This window comes from Phascolarctos cinereus, unplaced genomic scaffold, assembly GCF_003287225.1.
Source record: "Phascolarctos cinereus isolate Bilbo 61053 unplaced genomic scaffold, phaCin_HiC Scaffold_3;HRSCAF=262, whole genome shotgun sequence".
NCBI lineage: Eukaryota > Metazoa > Chordata > Mammalia > Diprotodontia > Phascolarctidae > Phascolarctos > Phascolarctos cinereus.
In genome coordinates, this window is record NW_027555736.1 from 194,811,084 (window position 1) to 194,838,637 (window position 27,554).

A 27,554-nucleotide genomic window follows, 5' to 3' on the forward strand; every position below is an offset into this window, starting at 1 on the left:
CAACTGTATTTATTTAAAGTCTTAGTAAAACCTGTCAGAGTTATGCCCCACTGACATAGTATTTAAGAACTAAAGGTTACCTCCATACTATAATGATACAATTGAGTAGAAGTTTTAAAACCAGCAATAACAAATTTTAAAAATCACGGATATGTAAATTCTCTTATCTGTCCACGGCCTTAGACTTATCTATAGCACACATAGAGCCACAGTGGTGGATCTCATTGATTAAGTGTCTTAGTGCATATAGAAATTAATTTGTTTTTGTTTTGGGAGTTAAAAGTATTTCATGTTTGAGGCTTAGAGGTTAAGTGACTTGCTAAAGATTGCACACAGCTAGTAAGTGGCGGTTTCTTCTTCTGTAAAATGGGAATAATATCTACACTTTATTTACCTCACATGGTTACTATGATGGTGAAATGAAGTGCTGTATATAAAGTGCTTTATAATTGTAAATTGTTTTATAAATGTAAGTTTTTTCTGCTCTTTCCTTTCCTTGAATTTAATCTAGAATTGATAAAAACAGGAATTTTTTTTCTTTCCACAAGGCTAATTTTTATTGTTTGGGTTTGTAAAAAGTCTGTAGCACTTCACTTTCTTCTCATAATGACCATATGTAGTTCTTATAAATTAAGTGAAAAATGTTTGTTTTTTTTTGAATCACTAGCAGTATTTGGTTTGTCTTATATCTTGTTGAGTTTTGTCACTGATGCTGTATACTGATCTTAAACATAGGAAAATCCACCAGAATACTAGATAATCTTAAATTTAATAACTTCCCATGTAGAATGAGTAGGGAAAGGGAGCCATAAACATCACCCCCAAATTTTGGTGCTTAGGTCTTAATATTAAGTAGAGACCTTAACTTACCACTGATTCCCAATTTAATAGTTCAAACCAGACTATGTCTCTTGTGATTAGTACAAGATGTAGTAGTAAAGAAAACTAAATGAGTCACTGGTTGTGCTTTTTCGTCTGCATCCAGGTTTACAATCAAATAATCATATTAACAGGGTAGTAAGCCATCCCACACTTCCTGTTACAATTACTGCTCATGAAGATAGACACATCAAGTTTTTTGACAATAAAACGGGTAAGTAAATTGGTGTTGTTATTTTCATCGTGGGGGAATTATTACTGTTTTAAACCTTATTTCTTTTGGAACTATTAATTTCAAAATTATCACATTAAGTAATGAATCTATGAATCTTTACTTTTTAAACTTTTTGTGATGTTACACTTTAATCTTGTGATTTAATCTCAAGAATATATTACCTTTGTATGGAGTTTTTTTTTGTTTATTTGTTTTTTGCTTCAAAATAGCTTATATCATCTTAACATTATCTTCATGCTAAAAATAGGAAATGCCTTCTGCTTTTCTCATGTCTCCTTAATCCTAAGCAATTACTTCTAAAATGTTCATTAGATTGTTTTTTACAGTGTCTTTTTTGGGGGGGTGGAGGATGAGGCGATGGGGGTTAAGTGACTTGCCAAAGGCCAGCAAGTGGTAAGTGTCTAAGCTGGATTTGAACTCAGGTCCTCCTGATCGCAAGGCCAGAGCTCTTTTCACTGCGCCACCTAGCTGCCCCTTTATAGTGTCTTAAATTGATTCCTGAGTCAATTCAGAATAGTTTCCTTAGGCCAAGGGTTCTTAACTCAGGATTCATAAACTTGTTTTTGTCGATACTTTTATTTCAGTAGTACTGGTTTCCTTGTAATCTTGGAGGTTTTGTTTAAATTTTATGCATTAAAAACGTTCTGAAAGTAGGTACATAGACTTTTTACCTGACTGCCAACCTAGGTCCGAGGCACAGTGCTCAAAGCAAGCCTTTGTTTACTTGTTCCTGCAATGTGAAATAATTGACATCTCAGTAGAATAATGAACTTTTGATGAATCTTGAATTTATAGAACAATTGCTTATTTTTCCAATCTACTTAGATGCTATAAAAGTGAATTCACTTCTGCGATTTGTGTAATTTTGTGTAGAATCTAGTGGTATAATTTTGCTGTCAGTGGTATATTTTCAGTGTCTACCACATGTTGCCAGTTCATTTTGCACCGTTGCTTATTTGAGGCTACTTACTAAGAACTTAGTTCCATGTCAGGATTCTGCTCTTATGTGAAACTGTTGCTATTAATATGTTAAAAAAAAAAGTGTTATTCTCTCACCAGCCTCCCCACCCCCAGAGTAAATGACTTGCAGAAACTTGACATTCTTTATTATGTTTCATATAGGTAAAATGATTCATTCTATGGTTGCTCATTTGGATGCTGTTACAAGTCTAGCAGTAGATCCTAATGGCATCTATTTGATGTCTGGAAGTAAGTTTTAATATAATTCATGTCTGAGTGTTGTATGGTAATTGTGGTACTGTTGCAAAACCTAATTAATTGTGACCTTCTTCCATAGGTCATGACTGTTCCATTAGATTGTGGAATTTAGACAGCAAGACGTGTGTGCAAGAAATAACAGCTCATAGGAAGAAATTGGATGAATCCATTTATGATGTAGCTTTCCATCCATCAAAAGCATATATTGCCAGTGCAGGAGCTGATGCCCTTGCCAAAGTATTTGTGTGATATAACAAATACCTGCAATATGATAGCAGATCTTCTTGGACAGAAAGAGGGAATGCATCACTGCCATCAATGAGGTTACTGATAAGACACTACGTATGATCTGCCTAGGCAAAGGCTATTTTGGGGCAGGTATAAATTGGTGAAAATCACCACATCTTGAATAATGTCAGGCTCATTCATTTAACTGTAATTACTGTATTTTGTGGGGGCAAAAAAGGAAACCAGTATTTGTAGCCTTTACTGGATATGAACTGAGCATATGTCTGTTCATTATGTGTTTAAGCCAATGTGGAGTCTGATCTTACAAAAAGACTTATTTTGGGCTCTGTGTGCTGCCTTAGGGTTAGGATGTGGTGCTCTTGTGGGGGGGAAGTGAGCTCCAAGAGTAGCTTTCTTTTCATCTCTTAGTGATCTTCTCTGTTTATCAGTTGAATGCCACAGATTCCCTTTTAAATTTATTTTGCTTTAAAGAAAAGGAAATTTAACTTAAAATATTTTAGCATTAGTTGCACAAAATGTTTGGATAAAATTCTAGTTTTTATAAGTCTTTTTATATATTTAGCCTGTCACAACAGTGCTCAAGATTGTATTGATGATGTTTTTTCTGCATTATAGAACCCTAAAACACAGAGATCTCACTGACCCGCTGCCGTGTAACCACTCTTCCCTTCTTTTGCCTAATACAGCTCAGCTAAGTCCTTCCATAAGGATGCTAATTCATCTTCATCACATAACTGTCTTCATAAAGGACTGTAAAGAAAGATGTGTTAAAATGAAACACTGGGGCTTACCACCCCCAATGAACTCTTTAAAATTAAAAAAAAAAACCACAAAAACAAAAAAACCTAATCTTGGCATCCTATCACTATGTGATATTTTGTACATCTTACTGTATTTACAAGTTTATTTATCAAGGATTACCCATCTTACTCTAATGGCCTATTGTTATTTATTTCACTTTTATGTTGGTCTTTATATACTTTATGTATGTGCTAAAGGGCCCTGTGTATCTATTATGGCATTCTTTGAACAGTCTAAAATAGACTAAAAATGGATAATTTCAGTTTAATTTACAAACCAAGTTATTTTTCTCCCCGTAACATATCTCAGTTTACCACAATTCCAGAAAAGCTATCTTGTTTAAAAAATATTTGGAGTGAAAATGTTATATTTGCATTACAAATAGGACACAAAAGTAGTTGAATCAGGATTCAGAAATCTGCTGTGTTTGGACTAGTTATCCCTGTTTTTATTTTTTCAGATGTGCTTAATTTTACAGTGTAACTAAAGATTTTGTTTGTGTAATGCATGATTAAAACAATAAAGTATTTTTTCTAGTCTTCCACAAAACTTTTCTGATCAGTTTGCGAGTTTTGATGAGTTTTGTAAGGTTTTTGTTTTACAAACTATGAATCAGCAAATTTTTAAGATTGTACCACATAGTAAAAGTACAGCTGTTGAAAAATAATGTATATAAAATGCATATAATAAATATTAAATGGTGTACCTGTATGTTACCGTTGGCTACATTATTTTGTGTTGAACAGCAATAAAGTGTAATACTTTATTCTTAGTTGTTGAACTAGAGAATTTTTTAGATCCTTTAATTTTTATGCTTCTTAAAACAGCACTTGCATTTTAAATATATACTAATTTATTAGTGCTTTGAAAACATTATTCATTAACAGTACAGTTGACACCAGTTTTCAGAATAATTTTCCAGAAGTTTCATCAGAGTTGGATTTTCTCTTGCTGATCCTGAAATTGAATTTTGGTGATTTGTATCTGCTTTGAAATTATATTATGTACATTGAACCACCATTATTTTCATTTGGATGGTCTTGAAAAGCAATTAAAAAACCTCATCTCTTCTTCTCTCCCCTTCTCCTTGACTCACAAAAGTCAATTCAAAATTGTTAATGGTTTTCTTCTCTTCTACCTCACCCCCTACTCCAATTCAGTTTGTCCTAATCTACAAAAAAAAAAAAGCAAAAACATTAAAGGTCAAATTGAATTTTTAGGCAGTCCCCAATCTGTGATTTTTGTGTATCAGTCATTTGGATCACCAAACTTATTTTTCCATAGAAACAGTGTTATAAATGTTATTTAATTCCTCAGCCTAACTCTTTTAAAAACTTAGAATGTAGCTAAACTAATAATAGTGCAATAAAATAGCATTCCTACCTGTAATGTTTCTCTGTGCAGATATATTCAGAATTACAACTTGGGGCATCAGAACCTAATACAGGCACCTCTCTGGCATGCATTCTATTGCTCCTTACCATAACTGGCTGGGACTTCTCCCCAGGGCTTTTTGGCCTTTAGGTTAGGGTATGGGCAGTCAAGGACTGCTGTTTGTGTCCCTGAAACATGTTGACATGGCAAAAAAAAGTGTTATTAAAAGTGACGTCAAATGTAGTGTCGTGATTCATCCAGCTCAGTGATGAAAATTAACTACTTTTTTTTTCCTTAAGAAAATAAACATAAGATACATGAAATAACACGTGGATCACATTTCATCCAGGATAATATAATCATGATTTTTAAAAATCACGTGTAGAAATGTGCATTGTAAAAAAAAACATTGCAGAGCAGTTTGGGAGTGTTGGTTATCCAGAGCAGTCTGGTGTGATGCCTTTTGACACCTCAGAATAATGGTTTTAAATGCATAACATGAAATAAATATAACAACAAAGAAAACCTGTTATGTTGAAATTCTGTAGTTGGGAAGACTGATCACATACAATTCATGCACCAGGTTCTATTAAGTATATCTAGTAGTGGTGAGCATAAATTACATTTCAAGGTACTTGTGACGATGGCAATGTGATAGGAAAATATCTACTTCCTTTTGGTGACAAAGACTATGCCCTGTTCATACTGCTTTAGTTTGTCAACATTCATTATTGAAAGAAATCTTAATTTCCAGTTAAAAGTTAGTGGAAGTAAAGGTGTATTTTTTCTCCCTATCCAATTTCACAAACCCTAAGAAATCTGTCTGTGGACCCCAGGTTAAGAACCCCTGATTTATAAGGCTGGCCTTGGAGTCAGTAATAGTTGGGGTCAAGTCTGATTACTGGTTACCGTGAGCCCACCTGCAAGTCATTTAACTTAGAACCTCAGGACAAGGCAACTTACTTAGATAATTTTCAAGTGAGTTGATCTGCAGTTGTATAATGGTCTACCTTGATGAAATCAACAGGTCAAAGACCAAAGAAAAGAAGTAGTTATGTTTTGTGTTCCAAGAAAAAAAGTTTAATATGATTAAAAAAATTTTCCCTCCCAGTAAGTGGAACGATCACATTGTCTAGATTAAGTTCCATACTGTTTGACCAAGTTTTTAAAAAGGTGTTAAGAGACTTTAAGTCTTCTTCTCCCCATTATCAAGAATACTTTAAATTATTTCTACAAGATTTGCTGGTTGGTGAGGTTTTTTGTTCTGTTTTGTTTGGTCATAAGTGGTTAGATACTGTTATATTGAAAGCCTTTCTATTTCACTTAAGCGTCCAGTTTTAGAGTGGTTTTGATAGTATTTACCATCAGCGTGTTGGGGAGCTGAAAGGTGAAGCTTGTTGCCTTAGAATTGTAGGGGTAGGGTGGGGAGATGGTTTTTAACTGGTTTGCTCCTGTTTAACCTTAATAAAAGAGGCAGTTTTATAAGTGTCAGTTTATGTGAAAATACTTGATATGCTAATTACAAAGTCTATTCTCACTATGAAGCAGGGCCTCTGGGGTCACCCATTCACAGTCTGTTGGCCTGTTCTTTGTTATTGTACGTGCTTAAAAATAATGAAGGCATTTTTCAGTAACATAGACTGGCCTTTCTCCCAGTTTATCCCAGTAAGTGACCAATTTTTTTCTCATCTTCCACATCTCTCTCTCCCCAATCACTGAAACAATCAAATCCTATAAATAAAGAGTGGAGTGTTAGGCAACTTGGGATAGTACAGATTTTGTTTTGGTTTTTTATTGCTTGAACATTCAAACAGTAATGTTTCATCCCTGTAGTTTCATTCTGTTACTTGCAATATGTATTTATTTTTCCTATGAGTTATCTTTAAGAAAAATGTTTACAATGTAAGATGAGTTTAAATCTTGCTTAACTTGTCATTTTTTTTGTACATTAGTGATTTCTTATAGTATTAGCCAATTGCATTTATGCATGTAAAAAAAATTAAGGATATAAATAGAAAAATACAAGGCACTCCCCCCACATTCAGTGTAATAAGTTGCTAGTTATAAGTTATTACAAAAATACACTACATAAAGCTTGATAAACAATTCTCTTCCATGCCGTAAGTCCTTTGTTTTACAGCCAATGGACACATACAGAAATGAATACAATACCAAGAGATACTTCTTGAATGCATAATGCTGAAACATCTACAAATGAGCAAAACATACTTGGATCAAAACACCATTTTAATCTTTTATGACTACTCATTTTGGCAAGCTCTGAGAAACTATAAGCCACTTCTATAATTAGATAGGTTCCAATGCGTCCTTTTTATTTCTCATATTTAACATAAATGTTAATTTTTTTTTTGGTTTCGTTTTGGAGGAGGTACCTCTGCTTGCAGACCAATCTGTAGTTACCTTTTATTTATGATAACTTCTGTTGAGCTTACAAAGATGTTAATTGACATCAAACAATAACCAATCTTCCCTAACCAAGATTATAAGAGTATTTTTTGAAATAAGAAATGTGCTTCCAAATACCATCTTGAATCTTATGCCTGTCAGAATGCATGAATGTAAAATATATAGTGTATGGGTTCGATTATATTGTTGGAGATTGCTTAAGAGGTACTAACATCATTAGAATGTTTTTATATTAGATCCAAGTACTTGAAAACATCACAGCATAAGCACTAGAGACCTTTATAGCATTTCCTTCTGCTGTGAAAATGTCACCTTTACTGTTGTGCTTCCAAGAAATCTCTACAAATGCCTCTAATTATATCAGTAGCTATCTGTTCTAATCCTGAGAACTCTCTTGTGAAGAAGGCATGAGTCTCCTTTGGTTCAGAGGCCATATCTTTCAGATCATCCAGAGGTGCCCAAGCCACACCAATTGAGTAGACAGTGATACCTATAAGGGAAGTATTTCAAAATTAATTTAAATGAAACTAGCTGATATATGCAATCAATTTACTATGTAAGTATAAAATTTGGTTTCACATTTTGCATTCATACACAGTTGCATAGGATAGATTAAGGGGCCAAATTCTGTGACCTCAAGCTTCCTGTCCCATGAACAGTAAAGTTAATTGGGGGTACTGAGATTAGGTAAGTATGAGGTTAGATTGCTGGATCACAGATCGAGCTTGGAATACCGGATACCTCTTCCCATAATTATGTTAATGAATATTTACAATGAACACTACTCAAAAAACAAAAGCATTTAAGACAACGTTTTGCTGGTGTGCAGACTTCTTTAAAAGCTCTGCTGTCATTAATGCCATTTCTTAATCTCCTCTGGATACTTCTATTATTTCTCTTATCCTCCCAGCCTGTGTGAAAGAAAAAAAAATACTCACCCTCTCTTAAACATGCATAAAAGTAAAATGGGAAACTTTCAGCAAGTAGGAAAAGAGGAATGAAATAGTACCCAACTAACCTCTTACCTACTGGTCAAAAAAATAATTTAAGAGTCTGTTAGTCTCTCAGAAAGCTTCCTTAGCCCCAAATAAGTTCTGTTAGAATTGTAATTTTTCTTGGGTCTGACTAGAAACACTCTCCACCTTTTGGATGTGAGGTGGTATTTCCTGTGCAGTAGTTGTATTTGTCTAGTTCTCAAACATGTAAAGAATCTTTCAGATTCTTAGCATGTTAGTGCCCTTCAACATGATGTTGATAAATCAGATTCCCCCAGAAGACTTATGTATGGGAAGTATCAGAATGGATCCTAGTCATTTACCTCTGTTGGCTTCAACTTCAGCAGATAGTCACTGTGGTCCTCCAAGATTAACAATTAGTGAGTAATTGCAGTAAGAGCAAGTCAGGTAATGTGACAAGTGCTACTTGAAACAATTTCTGATGGTATTGCAATTCCTTAACCCATTTTCTGATTTCTCTTGATGTTCACTCCATTTAGACCTACCTGTTAGACTAAAACATTGTTTAGACCCATTGCTAAAATAGTTGGTGATTCCTAGACCTAGACCCTGACCCAGTTTCAGGCATTTTTGAATCATACTTTTTCTTAGCATGCAGAGGAAACTCAAGACTATTCCAACAGAGCTTCAATGGAGATAAAATATAGGAAGATATCTGAGTATTCAGAAACATGGCAGGTAGATTACAATGAACATGTGCAAAGTAGTGTACTTATAAGGAAAAATAACATAAGATTTCTTAATAGTCCATGGCAGTTTGTATCCATCATTTATATTCTAAGAAGGGAGCTAAAAAGTCCCTGAAGAGTATTTCCTTATTATACCCACATGATGTACCACCAAAAAGATGGATATTTTGGAAGCAAAGCTGAAAACATTCTATCTTTGTATAAAAGTCATAATGCTCCTTAGTTTAAAATCCAAATATTTCTTTTTGCCTCAAGGAAGAAGTACACTAGAAAAAGTCTAGCTGGAAAAGGGCAAGTAGAATGATAAACAGAATGGAAGATGATCTATATTAAAAGAGCCTAAAAATTAGGCCTCTGGTCTTGAGAGATGAAGACTGAAGAAAACTAATGAACAAAGTAAATCCATACGTTCACTAAATCCAAGAATATGAGAATGAAAGGAGTCTCTCCACAGAAACTTTACTGCAGAGATAGAGGAGTTGGTAGAGTCTGAAGAAAAATTATTCAAACAAGATCTATATAAATCCATAGGTGGTTAATGCCAAGGAAGACAACTATGCTGTTCTGCTCTTTTGCATTGCTTTCAGAGACAGGATACTGGAGTGGTTGGACCATGAGTTTGACCCAGTATAGAAATCATAAGATCATAGATTTAGCACTGTAAGACACCTGAAGACATTTAGTTGAACTGCTCCTCCACCTTTTTTTTTTTTTTAACTGATGAGAAAACAGGCTTGAAGAGGGAAGTTAAGTGACTGGCCCAAAGTCACACAAGTAGTATGTGGCAGAGGCAGGATTTGAACTCAGGTCTTCCTAAGATCAGCACTCTATTCACTATATCAAGCTACTTAAGGGGAAAAAAAATCATTCTGATAACAATATTAAATTGTATTCTCCTTTGAATATTAAAATATAAGGAAATAATTTCTACACTAAAATGAATGATTACATAAAATAACTTTGCTAATTAAAATGGAATTCCAGTAACTGCTTCCAAATGAACATTTCCTCAGTTTTCTCCCAAATCTTACCCATATAGGGGCAAAAACATTACCTGCTTTGTGAGCAGCAGCTGCAGGGGCTTGGACATCATCATAGGATTGCCCATCAGTTACAATTACAAGGAAGTTTTTGTTGGGTCCATCCCTCATGGGGCCAAATACATTTCTCACAGTGAAAGAAATGGCATCGCCAGTGGCTGTCCCACCACTCATGTAGCGGATGTTCCGAATGACAGCCAGCACATTCTCCTTGGTGGTATAGTCAGTGAAACTGAACTCCGTGCGCTGTTCATAGGTGAACTGTACTGCAGCAATCTTGGCACCAATGTCGGAGATCTCAAAGGTCTTGGCTATATTGGAGACAAATTCAAGCATAAGGCGGAAGTTACTGTCTCCTACGCTACTGGAGCCATCAATCAGGAAAGCGATGTTAACGGAGTTGTAGCAGGTCTTGCTACACATCATCTGCTCATGGGTACAGAGCTTCTGGACCAGGGGCTTCACATACTTGGTGGTGCCAAACCAGCTTGGAATGTGGTAAGAGAAGAAACCATTATTCCGACAGACGGCCTGACAAGTAGAACAAGATACATGAGAGAAACCCTCAGGGAAACTCCAAAATTGCACTCTTTTTCTCACATAAAAGAAAAAAAAGATAATCCAATTATAGAAAAACACCATAAACTTGTGTTTCTTTTGTAAATGTTAGTTCAGTTGGATAAGAAGAAAACCCTGTTTCCCCAGAGCAGTGTTTGAAGTTCCAGCACAAAATCACTACTCTTAACCTACACTAACAGGACACCCCGTCCCCCTCTCCCAACCACCTTACCTTGTCAACAAAGCCAACATCCTGAACCATCCCCAGTTCTTCAGGTATGGGTTTGGCCACAGAGACAATGAATACGTTAACACCAAATTCTCTGGCCACAATACCAGCTTCCTCTATGTCATCAGAGGGCCAACCATCAATGAAGACTACCACCACCTTTGGAATGCCTTTTCTCACTCCACTGTCTGCTGAGAAAAATTTCTGGGCTGTGTGCTTTAAGGCTTTTCCTAGGATTGAAAGGGAAGAGCATACTGAAGCAGCCTTCACCACTGCAGGAACCGATTTTCCAATTACCTACAGGCACCCACTACCTGGCAATTTGAGGTTTTAAGTTGTGGAGACCTTCTCTCCCTCCTCTTCCTATGACACATAAAGACCTGACTGGTGGAAGAAATTTTTCCAAATTACTTCCAAAACACTGCCCCCCCCAAGTCAATTTAACTTTAAAAAATTAATTAAGTGCCTACTATGTGTTCTAGTCACATTCTAGACGAGAACAACAGCCCTTGCCTGGACGAAGCTCATGTATTCTGTGATTCTCTTTAGAATCTACATTATTCCCATACCACTTCTCATAAGCCTTACTTCTTTCACAGTAATTTTCACAGTAACTTAGGTTAGGAGTCATGAAGTAGGTGCTACCCCCATGGAAAATCTCTTGTCTGTCCCAATTAGCAAAATGACTAGTTCTCAATAGAACTGAAAGTGTAACAGCAGTTCAACACCTTGAACCCTGGCTCAAGTCTTTTGGGGCAAGTCCCAACCTATCTTAATTCTAGCGCTTTCCTCTTTTAATTAGTTGCTATTTATTCTGTATACATCTTGCTTCGTACATATTTGTTTTTATACGGTCTTCCCTATTAGAATGTAAACTCTCTAAGGGTACGGATCGTCTTTTGCTTCTTTTTGTATGCCCAGCACTTAACATGCGTGCCGGTAATAACTACTTAATAAATGTTTATTGATTTATTGATTGACTTGAACAGATGTAAATAATTACACACTTCTCTTTCAGATCTGAAGGAAAATAGATTACAGGAGGAATATTCAGTGATCATGGTTGTGTCATGCCGATATAATAAAAATTACAATGCCATCAATAATTTACAGAATTAGTGCTATATTGATTATTAAACTTGAATCCTTTGCTTTCCTCTGTACATTAGGGACACCTATATGTGACATGTAGCCTAGCTACTCAAATGACTATGGGCATTCTAAAGAAAAAGAAAGGCCTCAAATTTAGGGGGTTTTTTATCCAAAAATATTTTGTGACACTTCATCACAAATTGAGAGGTGATTTCCCATTTTTAGTCAACTATCCTTAGGTCCTACAACCCCTGATCTGCTTACCTGTATTGGAATTGCCCCCTCTGAAACCCACTTCCTTTATGGCAAACAAAACATCTTTGGCTGAGGTAAAGTTCTTCAGAAAAAATTCGATTTTGGGATGTTCACTAAGAGGAAAACAAGGCAAAAGTTATTCCCAACAGAATGAATAAAATTATATTCTGAATCTCTTTAAGAATTAATAGTATTTAGGGGGCAGCTAGGTGGTGCAGTGGATAGAGCACCAGCCCTGAAGTCAGGAGGACCTGAGTTCAAATCCAGCCTCAGACCAAACACTTGACACTTCCTAACTGTGTGACTCTGGGCACGTCACTTAACTCCAATTACCTAAAAAAATTTTTTTTTTAAATTAATAGCATTTATATATAGTGCCTTAAGGTTTGTAAAACTCCTTTACGTATGTTATTTCTTTTGATTCTTTCAACAACCCTGTGAGTTAGGTGCTATCATTATCTCCATTTTACAGATGAGGAAACGGGCAGAGACAGAATAAGTGACTTGCCTATAGTCACGTAACTAGTAAGTATCATGAAGAATTCAAACTCATCTTCCTGCCTCCAGGTCCAAAGCTTTATCCCCTGCACCACCTACCTACTCTAATGTAACTGTTTATATTAGGCAACATTTAGATTTCTCTCTTAATAACACAGCATCATGGATGTAAGATACAGAACCCTTGGTGCTTGTTAGTAACTAACGTTAGTTAGGAATGTTAGTAACTAAGCAGTTAAGGTTTCTGAGCCCAGGACTCCAGCCGGAGTAGGTAAATCAAGTGACAACCCAAAGTTGTTATTGTTGTTTTTTAAGGCAATTGGGGTTAAATGACTTGCCCAGGGTCACACGGCTAGGAAGTGTCAAGTGTTTGGTCTGAGGCTGGATTTGAACTCAGGTCCTCCTGACTTCAGGGCTGGTGCTCTATCCACTGCACCACCTAGCTGCCCCAACCCAAAGTTTTTAACAGGAAAAAGGTAGTTAAAACAAAACAAAACAAAAACCCTTGTTATACAGTTTCAGTAAATGGAAGGTTTTATTCTTATTTTTGAAAATCTAGACATCTTCCATTCTTAAATCTACATGTTATTCAGGTATTGATTTGGGATTCTGCATTACTAGCTGAGTGTTACAAGCATTTCCATGTACTTTTAGAAGTATTCTCTCAGGGATGGGTGTATTTAAGTTATTTGGTAGTGTCAAAACCATGCTAAAATACCAGTACTCAAGGATCTGTGATTTTGGGAGTGGGAACTTCCTCAGCCTAGATAAACTATCTATAACTTAGTAAATAAATCTTAGAAAGTTGCCTGAGGTTTAAAGAGATTTAAATGACATTCTCAGTCATACAGCTAGTTAAGTGCCAGAGACAAGTTTTGAATCCAGGTCTTCCTGACTTCAGATTCAACACAGTAGTCATTGCATTGGGCTGCCTCTGCAAATTTACTGTATTTGTATTGCTACTGTATTGTGTTGCTATTGTATTTTTCCACTCATTTTTTAGATATGTGGATAAATAGCTACTTCCTAATTGTAGAACTTAAAAAAAAGAGTCCTCAGCCTTGTAAATAGTGGCTTGCTAACAGTGAGTAATGATTTAGGGTGGGGCAAATAATAATATTGATAACCTACTGAACTTTTGTTTTTTAGCAGTTATCATACCTTGTATACTATAATGTGCCCAAAACATATTTGGTGAATGTTATACATTTGTTCTAATCCAGCAGCAGCTGGAGGGCTTTTCAGCTGGAATAATTACCTCCCTGAATGAGCTAGGTGGCTCATGAGTTTAAATCTGGCCTCTGACACGAGTTGGTGACCCTTGGGAAGTCACTTAACCCCGTTTGCCTCAGTTTCCTTATCTGTAAAATAAGCTGGAGAGGGAAGTGACAAACCTCACCCCAGTATCTTTGCCAAGAAAACCCCAAGTAGGGTCACAAAGAGTTGGGCATGACTAATCCACAGCAACAAACAAAAATTACCTCCCTGCTCCAGAGAAAACATGAAACAAAACAAGCTGAGAGAACTCAGCTCTCTACTCTCTGGACTGGTTCTTGTATCAGACTGAAAGATGATGTCCATTCCCAGCATGGACTGTGCACCATGGGGAGATTCAGACTGGAAGGCAGGATAGAAAAACTAGACATGCCTTTATAGTGTGATTTCACTGCTTTACTCGACAGTCTCTGAATTTCTAATTCTGGGGTGCCCATGTTAAAATCTTAAGTTTAAAAATATCTCCCAAAGCCAAATCTATCATTTTTCATTATCTGCCATTTTGAATTATCTTTGCCACTATTCTTCATTTGCACAAATAATTGAGTGACAACTATATTCAAAAGCTTTCCTGTTTTTTTAAAATTTAATAATTACATTTTTTTGTTGTGAACCTGACCATCATCAACATAACATTTCAATGTAGAAAGAACAAGAGGTTTACTTAAGAACCTGAATTTCTATGAAGTATAGTTTGTTTTCTATACACATTTAAGGCATTAATGATTGAAAAAGAAGTGCCACAAACATTTAGTTTCCTAGTCCTATTGCTGGAAAAATTTTAATCAGCTGACACTTAAGAGTTAATGCTATGAACTAGAGCTTAGACCTTTTTAAACTCAAAATTATAACCATTCTTACAGAAGCTGACAAATTCATGTATTCCCACCCCCAGACCATGGGCAACCGGGGCCAACATCAGTTTTCTCACTTTTAGATGGGCCTCATCCAAGTAATAGGTTGAGTGGTTGCCATAGTAACAGAGGTGTTTTACTACTTGAAATTCGTGATTAAATAGGTGTCAGGGACTCTAGGGAGGACAAGGAGGAAGATCTGTGCTCCTGGTTTATTAACTGGAAGGTTTTAATATAAAATCTAATTTGAAAAGAGTGAACACTAAATCGAAGACACAGATAATTACATCTTAGAGTGGAGGCTCTAACTAATTCACTGATGGAACAAATGAGGAGACATAGCAGTGAGGAGTCAAATCTAGAGGTCTAATCTCTAATCTCATAAATTTGCTATGCATTTCAAAGATTAGTCAAACCTATAAGGTTTATGAGTTCTGAGACTGGCCTAGCTCTCAGAAGTGTCTCTGCTTTGATGGCAAAGGCTAAAGTTGGTACTCAGAAGAGTCCACATCTATATAGTTTAAATTTATGCACTGGTATACAGAACTTCCTAAGCCTCCATTTTGATAGTCCTAGAAATTTAAAAACTTTGTATTTATTATTTTTATTTATCTTCATATTTACCCGTTGATCTGGAAAAGTACAGATTCCTTCTCTAGTACCTCATTGTATCATGGAAACCATGGTGAATTCTTCAAGGCTGTGGCAGTGGAGTGGATGGTACAGGGGAAAGAGTAATAGCTCTGGGGTCAGAGGATCAGGATTCACATCCTCCTTCTGTCACTTACTACCTGTGTGACCTTGGGCAAGTCACTTTAGTCTTTCTGGGCCTCAGTTTCCTCATCTGTAAAATAAAAGCTTTGGATTACTGTCGTTAAGCTGTTTTATTTATGTCCAACTCTTCCTGACCCCATTTGGGGTTTTCTTGGCAAAGATACTGGAGTGGTTTGCCATTTCCTTCTCCAGCTCATTTTATAGGTGAGGAAACTGAGGCAAACAGAGTTTAAGTGACTTGCACTGGTCTCCACAGCTAGTAAGTGGCTAAAGCCAGATTTGAACTCAGGAAGATAAGTCTTCATGACTCCAGGCCCAGGACTCTATCCAGTACATGAGCACTTAAGAGAAATGGTGATTACCATTTCATCAAGAACAAATCATACCTCGACTTCTCATTTATGACAGGGTTACTATCAATCACAGAAATTACCTAGATACAGTATAGCTAGATTTCACCAAAGCATTTCACAGAATCACAATGTCAAAGTTAGAAGGGATTCCAAAGCCACCTAATACAAACAATACCTAACCGATATACTCAAGTGGTCACTGGCCTTTGGATTAGAGATTCAGAGCCAGAAGACACCACAGATGCCATCCAGTCCAACCTCTTCCTTTTATAGATAAGGAAACCAAGGAATGAGGAGATCAAGTCATTTACCAGGTTCTCACAGGTTAGAAAACATTAGAGGTGCCATTGGAACACAGGTTCTATGACTCCATAGCTGGTGTTCTTTCCACTGTCTCATACTGCCTCTCTATTTACCTGAAGACCTCTACAAAGAAGGAATGAACCTACTGCCTCCCAGGGCAGACCTGTACCCTTTGGGATAGCATAATTTTTAAAAATAAAGTTTTTCCTTATCTCAGACCTAAATTTGCCTTTTTACAACTTCCATCCATTATTTCCAATTAGGACCAAGCAGAGAAAATATATTCTCTCTATCTCTTGAAAACCCTTCAGTTACTTAAAAATAATTATCATGTTCTCCTCCCTTCCAAGTATTGTCTTCTTCCTTGGTCCTCTCACTAATCTTCATGAACCCAAGACCCTTCAACATTTTGGTTGCATTTCTCTTATCCAGCTCATCAATGTTCATTCTAAGTTATGGAAACATGATACTGCAGATATCTTCTGACCAGTCAGAGTACACCTGTACCTTAGCTCTAGATGCCATGTCTCTCTGAATGCAGTCTTAGAGTTCATCAGCTTTCTTAGCTTTTCCTACTATTGATTTGCATTGAGTTGGCAGTACATTAAAATCCCTAAGTCAGAGGTTCTCAGCCTTTTTTGTGTGTCATGAACCTCTGACATTCTGGTGAAGCCTAGGGACCCTTTCTCAGAATAATGTTTTTAAATTTCCTAAATGAAATATGGAGGATTACAAAGGAAACCAATTACATTGAAATAGTTATCAAAATATTTTATTTTATTATTTTTTAAGACTGTTTCTCCCTATCCTACCCTGGCTGGAAGTACAAAGGCTTCTCATAGGCTAGATCTCACTGCTACTCATCATGGGAGCTTTGACAGGTTCTGTTTCTGACGTGGGTCAGGTCACCTCTCCTTAGGGGATTTGGTGGCCTCCTCTTGGAGCTCACCATATTGGTGCTAGATATAGTGTAGACACTCAATCAGCATAGCTTGCTGCAATTCAGAATTCCCAAGCTCAACTGATTCACCAGCCTCAGCCTTGCCAGTAGCAGGGCTTAAAAGTGTGCGCTGTCATGGCTACCTAGTTATCAAAATATATATTAAAAAAAAACCCCTAAGTTCACAGATCTCTACCCTACATCTTTTTCAGACAAACTTTTTATCTAGCCATATCTCTCCAATTTGACAAAGTCTCTCAAGTGTCCTTGTGGATAAGATGGAAGAGCATGGACTGGAAAACTAGTATGGTAAGATAGATTTGAATGTATTCAAATAACTAGATCTAAGCAGTAGGGATTAACAGATCACTGTTACCCTCAGAGGTCTCAGTGAAAATGACTGTGACCTTTATCTATGCAGTTCAACATATTTTAATCAATGACTTCAGTGAAGTCACAGATGACATGCTCATTGAATCTGCCAATTCTGTAAAGCCAGTTTGGATAGTTAACATATTAGATCACAGATATGAGACCCAAAAAAAGAGCCAGAATTATGGGCAGAATCCAATAAAATGAAATTCAGTAGGGGTAAGTGTAAGTAAAGTTCTATACTTTTAAAAAATCAACTTCACTAGAGGTTTTTCTTATTTAGGGGATAAATCATTTTTATAATTGGGCTTAATGATAATAGTTGAAAACCACATATACATTTAACTAAATGCTATTAATGTTAAATGCAGATTTATTTTTGCTAGAAATCAAATATCCTCATATCTGAGCCTAATCAAGATGGACTAGAATTGTTGCGGTATGAAAGAAAAATATCTAGGGCTCATAACAATAATAAGATGGTCAGGAATAAGAAATATCTGATAGTCTGGAAAGCAAACAAATGCCATGCATCACTGTGAAAACACTGGGGATTTTTAACACACACACACACACACACACACACACATCCTCAGTACTTGGCACAGCGCCTAGCACACAAGAGGTACTTAATAAATGCTTGTTGACCCACTGACTCTTGAAATTACCTTGAATTACTATGTACAATTTTGTATTTATCTATTTGCATTTACATAGTGTGTATTATTCTAATATATTTTAATATATATGTGTATATATCTATCTACATATAACAAAATAATACACACAAATTGTATTTCCCCCACAGAATGTAAACTCAGAGTTTTGTTTTTGTTTTTGTCATCGTATGTCTAATGCCTAGCACAGTGCCTTATATACAGGAGGAACTTCATGAATGTTTGTTGAATTTATTTGGCTCTCCTACTCTTAAGTCTCATAGAATGTGGGCGTCTGGATTGTTCATGATACACCTAGCATAGATGCAGTCCCTCCATCTATGGTTTCTGATTCCGAGAGGTCATTGGTTCTATCAGTCACATTTTGAAATAGAGGTACCTGGCTTGAACAAGTCCCACATGTGGTCCTTCTGTTCCAATCCCCAACATCAGAGCCACTTTTCCCACAAAGTTCTTCTGTAGGTTAAATCTGCGCTGTCCAATATTAAAGCTTCCATCAATCAGAAAAGCAATATCTGCCTTACAATCTGCAAAAAAGCAAAACAAGTCACTTCACTCAGCCATCCTAGAAAGACAAGGACTAAGTCTGGACGAAGTTAAAAGTCTTGGCTCATCTTACCTTTGTTTCCAGCCTTTTTGTCAGGTATCTTCTTCTGTCGTTTACCTGCAACACAGTAAGCACCCAACACCATTACCAAAGGGAGGAAAGGAAGTTCCAAAGCGGAAAACTGAAGCAAGGAGAGGAGTCGTTAGTAAGGACCATCATTCTTAAACAGACTGATCTATTTCTTTGGGTCACTTTCAGAGGCAGAAGCGGCAATATCTCCACCAAAGAAACTGGAAGCCAAGACCCTAAGAGCTTAGCTTGCTGTATCTCCAATCCAGAGACCAGTAGAGACTTCCAGAGGTCAGATGTTTAATTCCCTGCTAAGGCCAATGAGGAGGCTTTGAAGCTAAAGAGGTTGGAGACCTTGCCAGGAGGGGAAAAAAGCAAAAGAAAGGATCTCATTTGCAGGTTCAGTTTCTTCATCTGTAAAATGGAAAAGAAAATACTTACACTATCTATTTCACAGAGATGAGATAATATTTTAAAAGCATACTGTAGACTTTAAGGCATAACTTTATGTGAGTTTTTATTTTTTTTATCATTGTTATTTCTCCTCTCATACTCTTGCATTTCCTTTCTATGGCTTTAAATCTATGAAAGCCTTAGAAATCAATCAACCAACAAGCATTTATGATGCTCCTAATATGTACTAGGCCTTAGGCACAAAGAATTCATGAAACAATTCCTGGTCTGAAGGATTTTAAATTCTACTGGGAAATACAATATATAAACAAATAGTAAATACAAAGTAATTTCGTGAACACTAACATCTGAGAAGGTGGAAATCCACATGTTAATAATTTTAATTAACTAATCATTAATTAACTAATTAATTAACTAATCAATTATGATTAATTAGTATAACCAAAGGAGGGCATTCCTTGGCTTCTTTTTCTTCACCTAGGAGGAAAAGTCAGGGATGATTTGGTGAGTGAAAGGATTTCACCATCACAGATTTAGAGATAAAAGGGATCTTAGAAGCTATTGAATCCAACACTTTCATTTTACAGGAAGAAACTGAGGCCCAGAGAGGAACTGCCTTAGGACACACAGATAGTAAATGACAGAGGCAGGATTAGAACTCATGTCTTAAGACTGCAAGTATAGTACTTATTTGACTGTATCAGGAGTTCACAACACACTTTTTCTCCTTCCACTGGATAAGACCAAGGAGCAGTGATGAAGAGAATGGTAGAGAATGGTTATTACCACAGTTCAGGGTAGATAAAAGGAATCATGGGAAATATGGAAGAGAAAACTGTACATGCCTTCTCATACTTGTCCTTTTTTGCAAGAGCAAAATTCAGTATATTTATTTAGCTGCTCTTTAACATTGTCACAAAACAATTAAAAGTTTGACTTACCCCAATTATTAAAATACACTTATTTCTACTTTTCAAATTTTGGGCCAGGCAATTGAGAAGATAGATTCCACACTTCATACCTGCCGGTGGACTTGCTGTGGACACTGCCCGTCCTGTAGCTTCCAGAGCTCCACTTTTGCCTTCTGTTAATAAAACAAAAAGATGATTGATTTTTTTTTTCATCACCATCAGAGATTAAGGGATCTAATTCAGGAGTGAGACCAAGTAGCATGCAGGGCTGGTAAACCCTGAATGCTGACTGCCCATGGGAATAAACTGCGACCTTTCAACTATGAAGAGCCAAACCTGAGCCACATTGGACAATGAGAAAACAAATACCACTACTTTTCAAGTCTACTGTTACTTATCTAGATGGTCTATAGTCCTACTAATACTGGACCAGTCCTCTAACATTAGATGGAAAAAGTAGAAAGATGCAGAAGTTAAAAAACTCTTTTCTCCTTTCACACACATTCTACCAGATTGAGCACCAGAGCCCAAAGATCACAGATGATACAATAACTGACATGAACTGATGGCTTCAGTCTTTGGGACAAACAACGTAACTAAAGATGCTGACTTAAGAAAGGTAGACAATATTGCTGCCTAGGGATGCTTTTTTTTTTTCCCCCAAAGAAAAGGAAGCTAGTTGCACCTACTGGACACTGTGAAAGATGAGGACCATCGGGTCAGGGTTTGAGACTGGATGCCATTGGAAGCTACTGAAGAATAGTTTTCCCGGCCAGGCAGACCATAGACCCGAACGGCCCCTCCTGAGCTGGTGATTACCCCTCTGAAACATAATAATAATGGGTTGAGCAGCAATTAAAACTCACATCTGAGATTACAGGATTAATGCTGGAAGGAACCCCAGAGACGTACTCCAACCTTCTCATTTTATAGATGAGGAAACGGAGTCTCTGAGAAGTGAAATGACTTGCCCACACAGATAAGAAGTAGAAGAGCCAGGATTTGAACCCAGGTCCTCATACTACAAATCCAGTACCAGATGATACTTCTCAAAAGCTTTGTAGTAAGTGTAGGGACTGGAGTGAGTTGTCTGGGCTGCAGTGCCCTACTGCATCTAAGTAAAAAGGCAAGATGATGAAATGAAAAGAGAATTTGATTTAAGAGTCAGAAGCCTGGGCTTTAGTACTGAGCCTAAAACTTACAAGTCATATGGCCATGGGCAAATTACTCAACCTCTCCAGTCCAGAGGTTTTTCATGAATGAAACAGAGATAATAATACCTGTACTGCCTACTTTTTGAGGGAATACAGTATAAATAAGAGGTCTTATTATCTGCAATTCTGATACACACCATGGCATGCAGAATAGTGTTATTCAGGAAGAACTCAGTTTAAGACCTGCCTCTGACACTTTCTAGTTGTGTGGCCATGGGGAAGTCACTTAACTTTTGTAGGCCTCAATTTCCTCATCCATAACATTGGGATAATAAGGCAGGCAGGATCTATCCTATAAGGCTGTTATGATACTTAAATGAGATAACAAATGTAAAGTTCTACGCAAATATCAGCTACTATTTATTACAAGGCAAGGAAATACATGTCTCAGTAATTCAGGCAAAGAAGCCACGTGAAGATTCTATCAATTTTGTCTGTTTGTTTTTGTAACAGCAGCTGTTTAGAGTTGTAATAAAATATCTCTAGGGAAATGTGCCCTCTTAACTTCTTGAATTATTGATAGGGACACCACTACTTTCTTATTATTTCTCAGAGCTGCTGAGTTAATAAAGATCTCAACACAACTTTTCAAATTTTCCAATATATGCCCTTGAACCATAGGACTTTGGATTTCTTTCAAAATAAATTAAAAGGGCCAGAATCCATTCTTCAGCTTACTATTAGCGTAGGGAGCTGCAACATATTTTAGAATGAAAGAAGCCTCATAACAGAAGGGACCCTGAGAGGAAACTGAATCCATTGTGCCTTTTCGTCTGGATGACCTCTGAGGTGGATAGTGCCTTTTTTTTTTAAAGAGCTAAAGCCTCCCTTGACTATTTTATTCAGCTAAGGTTTTGAGGTTATCCAGGAAAGCTTTCAGAGTTAGTTGTCTCCTACAACCAAAATTGACAAAATAATGTGGAAGTGGGAGATGGATAAAACAGTCACTCCTGCTCTGACATGATCACTAGGCTTACCTGTGAATAGCAGCTCCACAGATGCTTGAAAGAGAGGCATAGACTATGTTCCCAAAGACATAGAAATCTCGGAGAAGACACCCCCCTGGGCAAAGGACATCAGCTTTCTCCTTCCTGATATCAAGTCCTCTTGTAAAGCATGTGATAGCAATAGGAGCTGAAGAAAAAGAAGGGGACACAACCAGCCCCATGATTTCTTTGTGGTAGCTATTTTTCTACTCTCTCTTTTTTCAGTCCAGAAATATCTTGTCTTTGGCCAAGCTTGGTCTCAAGGAAAAGATAAGAGAAGGTGCTATTACGTTGTTTTTTTGTCTTGTTTTGTCATAAATGGTGGATTAGGAGTGTGGAGTACATTATTTGCCAGACTTTTTCCAATATGTTGACTAATTTTGCTGATTTTTTAAAAACTCTTTTTAATTTTGCTATAAGGTATTAAACTCTGGGAAAAGGAAGGAAGAAAAATTCTTTGAGAAATATAGGTGATATAAAAACAAAATGTATCAATAAAATTATTGTTTTTAAGGGAATTTAGAGGAGAGGAGGAGGGATACTTTGGGAAATGTAGATGATGTAAAACTATAACAATAAAAATATTTTTAAAAGAATATTTTGACTTACCTCTCTACTATATTTTAGATTTTTAGCAAGGCCAGGTAAGTACCTTCCCCAAACTGGATCCAGCCCTTAATTATTGGTTTCTTCTATTATAAAATTCTTATGTGTGTATTTTTTTCAGGGTTGGTTTAAAGATCATGCTAGATAGATGTGTTTGGGATGGCTTAAAAACTTTGGTCCAAGATAAAGCAGTATCAGTCACAATGATGGATAGTCTTTACTTTTATAAAAGTGGAAAATTTACAAATCCTACTTTGCAAGTGTTACCTGTAAAAAGATTATATATGTAAATTTGTTTCTGAATGATTCTACGACTAAATGTCTATACTGTAGACAATCTGAACGAGATCTATCAGGTAGCTTTCGAGTTTAAGAATGCTATTTCTATAGTTTAGCTAGTCCCAGGATATAGTATATGTATATTTAAGAAAACAACAACTCTATGTGCTTATTAAGTAAAATAGTAAATAAAATATTCTTCCCTAATATGAAATGGAAAAGTGTAATAGGGCATAAGGATGGAGGGCTGGCCTCAGAGTTTAGAAAGATCTAGCTAGGTTTGTCCTACCACTGACATATACTTTCACTATAATCATAAACAAGTCTCTTAACCACTCATTGCCCAGGCAACTTTCTAAGATCTATATAAATTACAGATGATTTGCTGATCTGCACTGGCAAAGGGGTTTCCAATCTAGGCATTCTGAGCTTCTAGAGGCAGCTAGGTGGCACAATGGAGACAATGTTGGAGCTGGAGTAAAGAAGTTCTGAATTCAAATGTGACATCACACACACAGCTAATGTGACCCTGGGCAAGACACTAACCCTACCTGCCTCAGTTTCCCCATCTGTGAAATGGGGATAATAATAGTGCCTACCTCCCAGGGTTATTGTGAGAATAGGATGAGATAATATTCGTAAACCACTTTGCATATTATAAAGTGCTATATAAATGCTAGTTATTATTACACTGATTAAATCATAAGTCTAGACAGAAATATGAAATAAAACAGTCACCCTCCACATGACATACTATGGGAAAATAAAAATCTCCATCAAGAAAGATATCAGAAATACAAGAACAACTTTTTAAACAAGCTAAAATACAAATTGGAAAACCTATGTAAATATTAAATTTAGAATGAATGGCAGCAGGTGCTGTCTTACAAGCATGGAGCTGAGAAATTTTACAACAGATTGTGAGAAAATTTTACACTAGAGAGAGTTCTGTTCAAGTACTTAATGTATATGTTTTTTAGAGTCAATTATGCTCAATTTAATACTCAGCATTCTTGGCAAATCTACAACAATGACCTCTTGGATTTAGAACAAGAAGTAAAAGTCTTCCTTTAACCAGGGCATAAGAGACCACTGTCTTAGCAGAGATTCATATCAAATGCCACTTTATTTGCTGGAGAAAATGAATATCCTTACAGAAGAAGAATCCAGTAGGCTCAAATCTATTATCTTACTGATTTCACTGAAATCATCATCTTTTACATGTTTGGATAAGCAGATCAAAGTTCGACCAAAATCCCTTATCTCCAACCATACTTTTAATCTTACTGCTACTGCACTCATTGGCCGCCCATTTTCCCCTTCACAATACTTATCTTCTTTGAAAAAAAACCAAATAATAATACATTTAAAAACTGAATCTCATTTGTAAAATCCAGAAACAACAAAATTCCATACAAACAAAACAAACCCTCCACATACACAAGGTTGGAAAACTTAAATACTTTTTAGAGTACCCCAAATTGTTGCATGTAAAGTAAAGGGGTTACTTACAGAGGTGCAGACAAATGAATGAATCTTGATCAAAGCTTGTGGACCACCTGGCCCATAACAAAGTCCAAATGCTGCACACTCCTAAGGGACAATCTCACCTGGAACCCAGGCCTGGAGCAGAAGTGAGTGCTATTGGGCAGTCAGTGGATTCTGTGACACAGCCTGGAAAAGGAGATAGCTTTTTTCCTCATCCTATGACTTAAGAGAATCAAAGCACCTGGAGTGTGTCTATTCCCTAACACGAATCCTGTCTACAACATCGATGACAAAGGAATCATCTGGCTTCCATCCAGCTTCTGCTTGAACACCTCCAGTGATGAGAAACTCAGTACTTCACCTGGCAGCTTAGTCTATTTCTTTAAACCAATTTTTCATTATACTGAACCACAACAAAGCCCAACTCACCAAAATTTCTACCCATTGCTCCTAGCTGTGCTCCTTGAGTTCAAACAACATATCTAATGTTGATGACAACTTTTCAAGTATTTGAAGATGACTGTTCCCTCCTCTCACCTTCCACGTCCCTCTTAAATGTCCTCCTTTGAAGGATACACACTCTCATTTCTACAACTGACCTTCTTAAAGACGATTAGGGTCCCCTCAACCATCGCCATTGCCCTAAATAAGGCCTGTTTCACCTTCCCAAAGTCCTTTTAAATGTGGAACCACAGGTGAAGACAGTCCTTCCGATTTGACTTTTCAAGACTATTTTACCTTGCTCTGGAGGCTGCAACCTTACGTATTTAGTCTTCTCCTCTTTCCGCTGATCTCAAACGGGCAACTTTTTTGAAGTAATGAACCTACTAGAGCGCTCCATCCCCAGTTCCTTAACACTTACCTTCTCCATCTTAGAGCCAGAAGTGGGGGAACTACCCCTAGAGTAGGAGGGCTGGGAGAAAACCCCCCCCATGAGGACTGAAAAAGTTTAGACTGGGAGAACGAGACTGCAGGAGCAACTAGAGTGTAGGATGAACGAACTACAAACCAGTATATTACAGCTCCAGAGCAAGGACGGAGGCAGAAATCCCTATAAAAACAAATTGGTAACCATCTCCAATACACCCGTTTCTTCTTTTTTTTCCAAGTCTACACTTGGATATTCCTCCTAAAAGGCTGGCCTAAGGAGACTCAAGGTCAGGTCCTGGGGATGGGTTGAGCTCCTGCGTATCGCTCCCACTGAGAGGCTCGAGTTCTGTAAACTCCTCACTCCATCCCCTATTCTCCTATTTTTTCTGGCCAGAGGCTGAACTCACCGGCGCCCTCGCAGCTCCCAGGTCCCGGCAAGAGGAAGTAGCCACCTGTACAAAGAAGTGAAGGAGCGCGGGATAGCAGCTGCGGCTCAACGGTTCCCTCTTCTTCCTCCCCATCCCACTACCTTCTCGGGAGTGAAAGGAGAGGCTGGAAGCAAACCCAGGACAGGATATTGGGGGGAAAGGGGGAACAGAGTGAGAGGGTGAGGGGCACTGGGAGACAAAACTGAAGGTGCGTAATAACCCACAAATTACCCACCGAGGCAGAGAACTGAGATCCAAGCTGGAGACATGGTGGCTCGAGGAATGCTCAGACCTGGAAGGAGGAAAGAAGAGAAGGGACTTCTGTGCGTTATCATCACTCCTTACGGATGTGCCCACTAGAACGCCCCCCACCCAGATACATCTGTCTCTCCCTCCCCCGTCCCCAACCTCTGTTCTCCGCGCACTGTCTACGATGTCATAGCTCCAGGGAACTGGGGTCTCCCCAACCCAGTCCCCACCCTTGCCCAGCTGCCCGATGCGTTCCGGATTCCTTCGGAAATCCCGGTTCCCTTAGGATGCAATGGGGCCATTTCTCCGCCCCAAGGAGAAGAAAGGGGGCGGCTGCTCCCTTCCAGCTAGGGGTTCATATTCCTTCTGTAGAAGGTGCAAAATTCAGAGCTTTTTGGGTTATAACGGATCTAGAAGAGAAGGCTGACGGGAGGTACCCCGGTTAGGTGAGGACGGACCCGACGTGGAGGCAGGGAGGTAGGCAAAGAGGATAGGCAAGAGAGAAAGAAAGGAGGTTGGAGAGAAAGAAGACAGACATACAGACACACGCACACACACAGATGGTTCTCCACCTGCTTGCTCGCTGTCAGGCCGGGTGTGCGAGCGCAGAAAGCCCGGGCGCCCGGGTTGACTATAAAGAGTCTCCTGCGCGCATGGGCACTAGGCCGGGGGCAAAGAGGGGACAGAAATAGGGGAGGGCCTTGAGGGGAAGGAGGGGGCTGCGTGGGGGAGCTGGGATTCCCCTCAGGACTGGGCGGCGGCAGCAGCCTGGTTCCCACTGCTCTTTCTCCTCCCTCCTACCCTGGGGACTCGCCCGGGGTGAGGCCAGTCTGAAGGCGCCTTGCTCCACAGGAGCCGTCTACTCCCCGCGGGGCTGCCCAGTAGCCTGGGGAGCCCTAGGGGGCTCAGGCGAGGGTCACCTGGACCAAGCCCTTCCTCCCTGCTGGGGAAAGTCGGACACGGGGAGCCAACTACCAAAGGGTGGAAACCTCCATCCTCCCCCTTTGCCAAGGGAACCCCCAGAGAGTGAGCACGGCGATGGAGGGGAAGGCCACAAACAGTAGCTGGGCTGTAGGTGCCTAGGACTCCGAGAAATGTGTGTATGCGGGGGAGGAGTAAAAATGCGCTGGCTTGAAGTATTCTGCCTTGCCCAGCGTTTCCTTGTGACTTCAGTAGCAGAGGAAAGCATGCCATGGAGTTGAGCAGGTGCTATAGATAAAAACCAGGGTCAGATTACCAACCTCCACCTCCTACCCCCGGTTCTGTTCCCCGGAGAGCAATCCAGCATTTGATTAGTGGGTGGTGGGATTTTACCAGGCACAAAAACCTGCACTTTCTTGAATTTCTCTAAGGAGAAGAGAAGGCAGCAACTATGAGGCACTCTT

The 27,554-nt window shown here is 38.1% G+C and overlaps 2 protein-coding genes across 6 annotated transcripts in view; one reads left to right on the plus strand and one right to left on the minus strand.

Annotated features, from left to right (window-relative positions):
- Window positions 1-4,093, plus strand: part of STRN3 (striatin 3) — a 104,053-nt gene extending 99,960 nt beyond the window's left edge. For all 4 annotated transcript variants that reach the window (XM_078151401.1, XM_021004236.2, XM_021004238.2 and 1 more), the window contains 3 exons: window positions 986-1,093; window positions 2,237-2,323; window positions 2,412-4,093. In XM_078151401.1, the coding sequence (XP_078007527.1) occupies window positions 986-1,093; window positions 2,237-2,323; window positions 2,412-2,581 (365 nt within the window). In that variant the 3' untranslated portion in view covers window positions 2,582-4,093. The remainder of the gene's footprint in view (window positions 1-985; window positions 1,094-2,236; window positions 2,324-2,411) is intronic.
- A 2,424-nt stretch (window positions 4,094-6,517) lies between these two features.
- Window positions 6,518-26,821, minus strand: COCH (cochlin). Of its 2 annotated transcripts, none has more exons than XM_021004239.2 (12): window positions 26,722-26,821; window positions 26,156-26,212; window positions 25,900-25,944; window positions 22,241-22,397; window positions 20,739-20,872; window positions 20,160-20,222; window positions 18,728-18,772; window positions 18,488-18,635; window positions 12,072-12,175; window positions 10,719-10,945; window positions 9,943-10,459; window positions 6,518-7,673 (listed from the first exon to the last, which is right to left on the minus strand). In XM_021004239.2, exons 2-12 carry the CDS (start codon window positions 26,187-26,189, stop codon window positions 7,498-7,500), a joined length of 1,650 nt encoding a protein of 549 aa, XP_020859898.1. In that variant the 5' UTR covers window positions 26,190-26,212; window positions 26,722-26,821; the 3' UTR covers window positions 6,518-7,497. The 2 variants fall into 2 exon arrangements, with proteins under 2 accessions (XP_020859898.1, XP_020859899.1); XM_021004240.2 differs by having other exon boundaries at window positions 26,742-26,812.
- Between the last annotated feature and the right edge of the window lie 733 nt (window positions 26,822-27,554).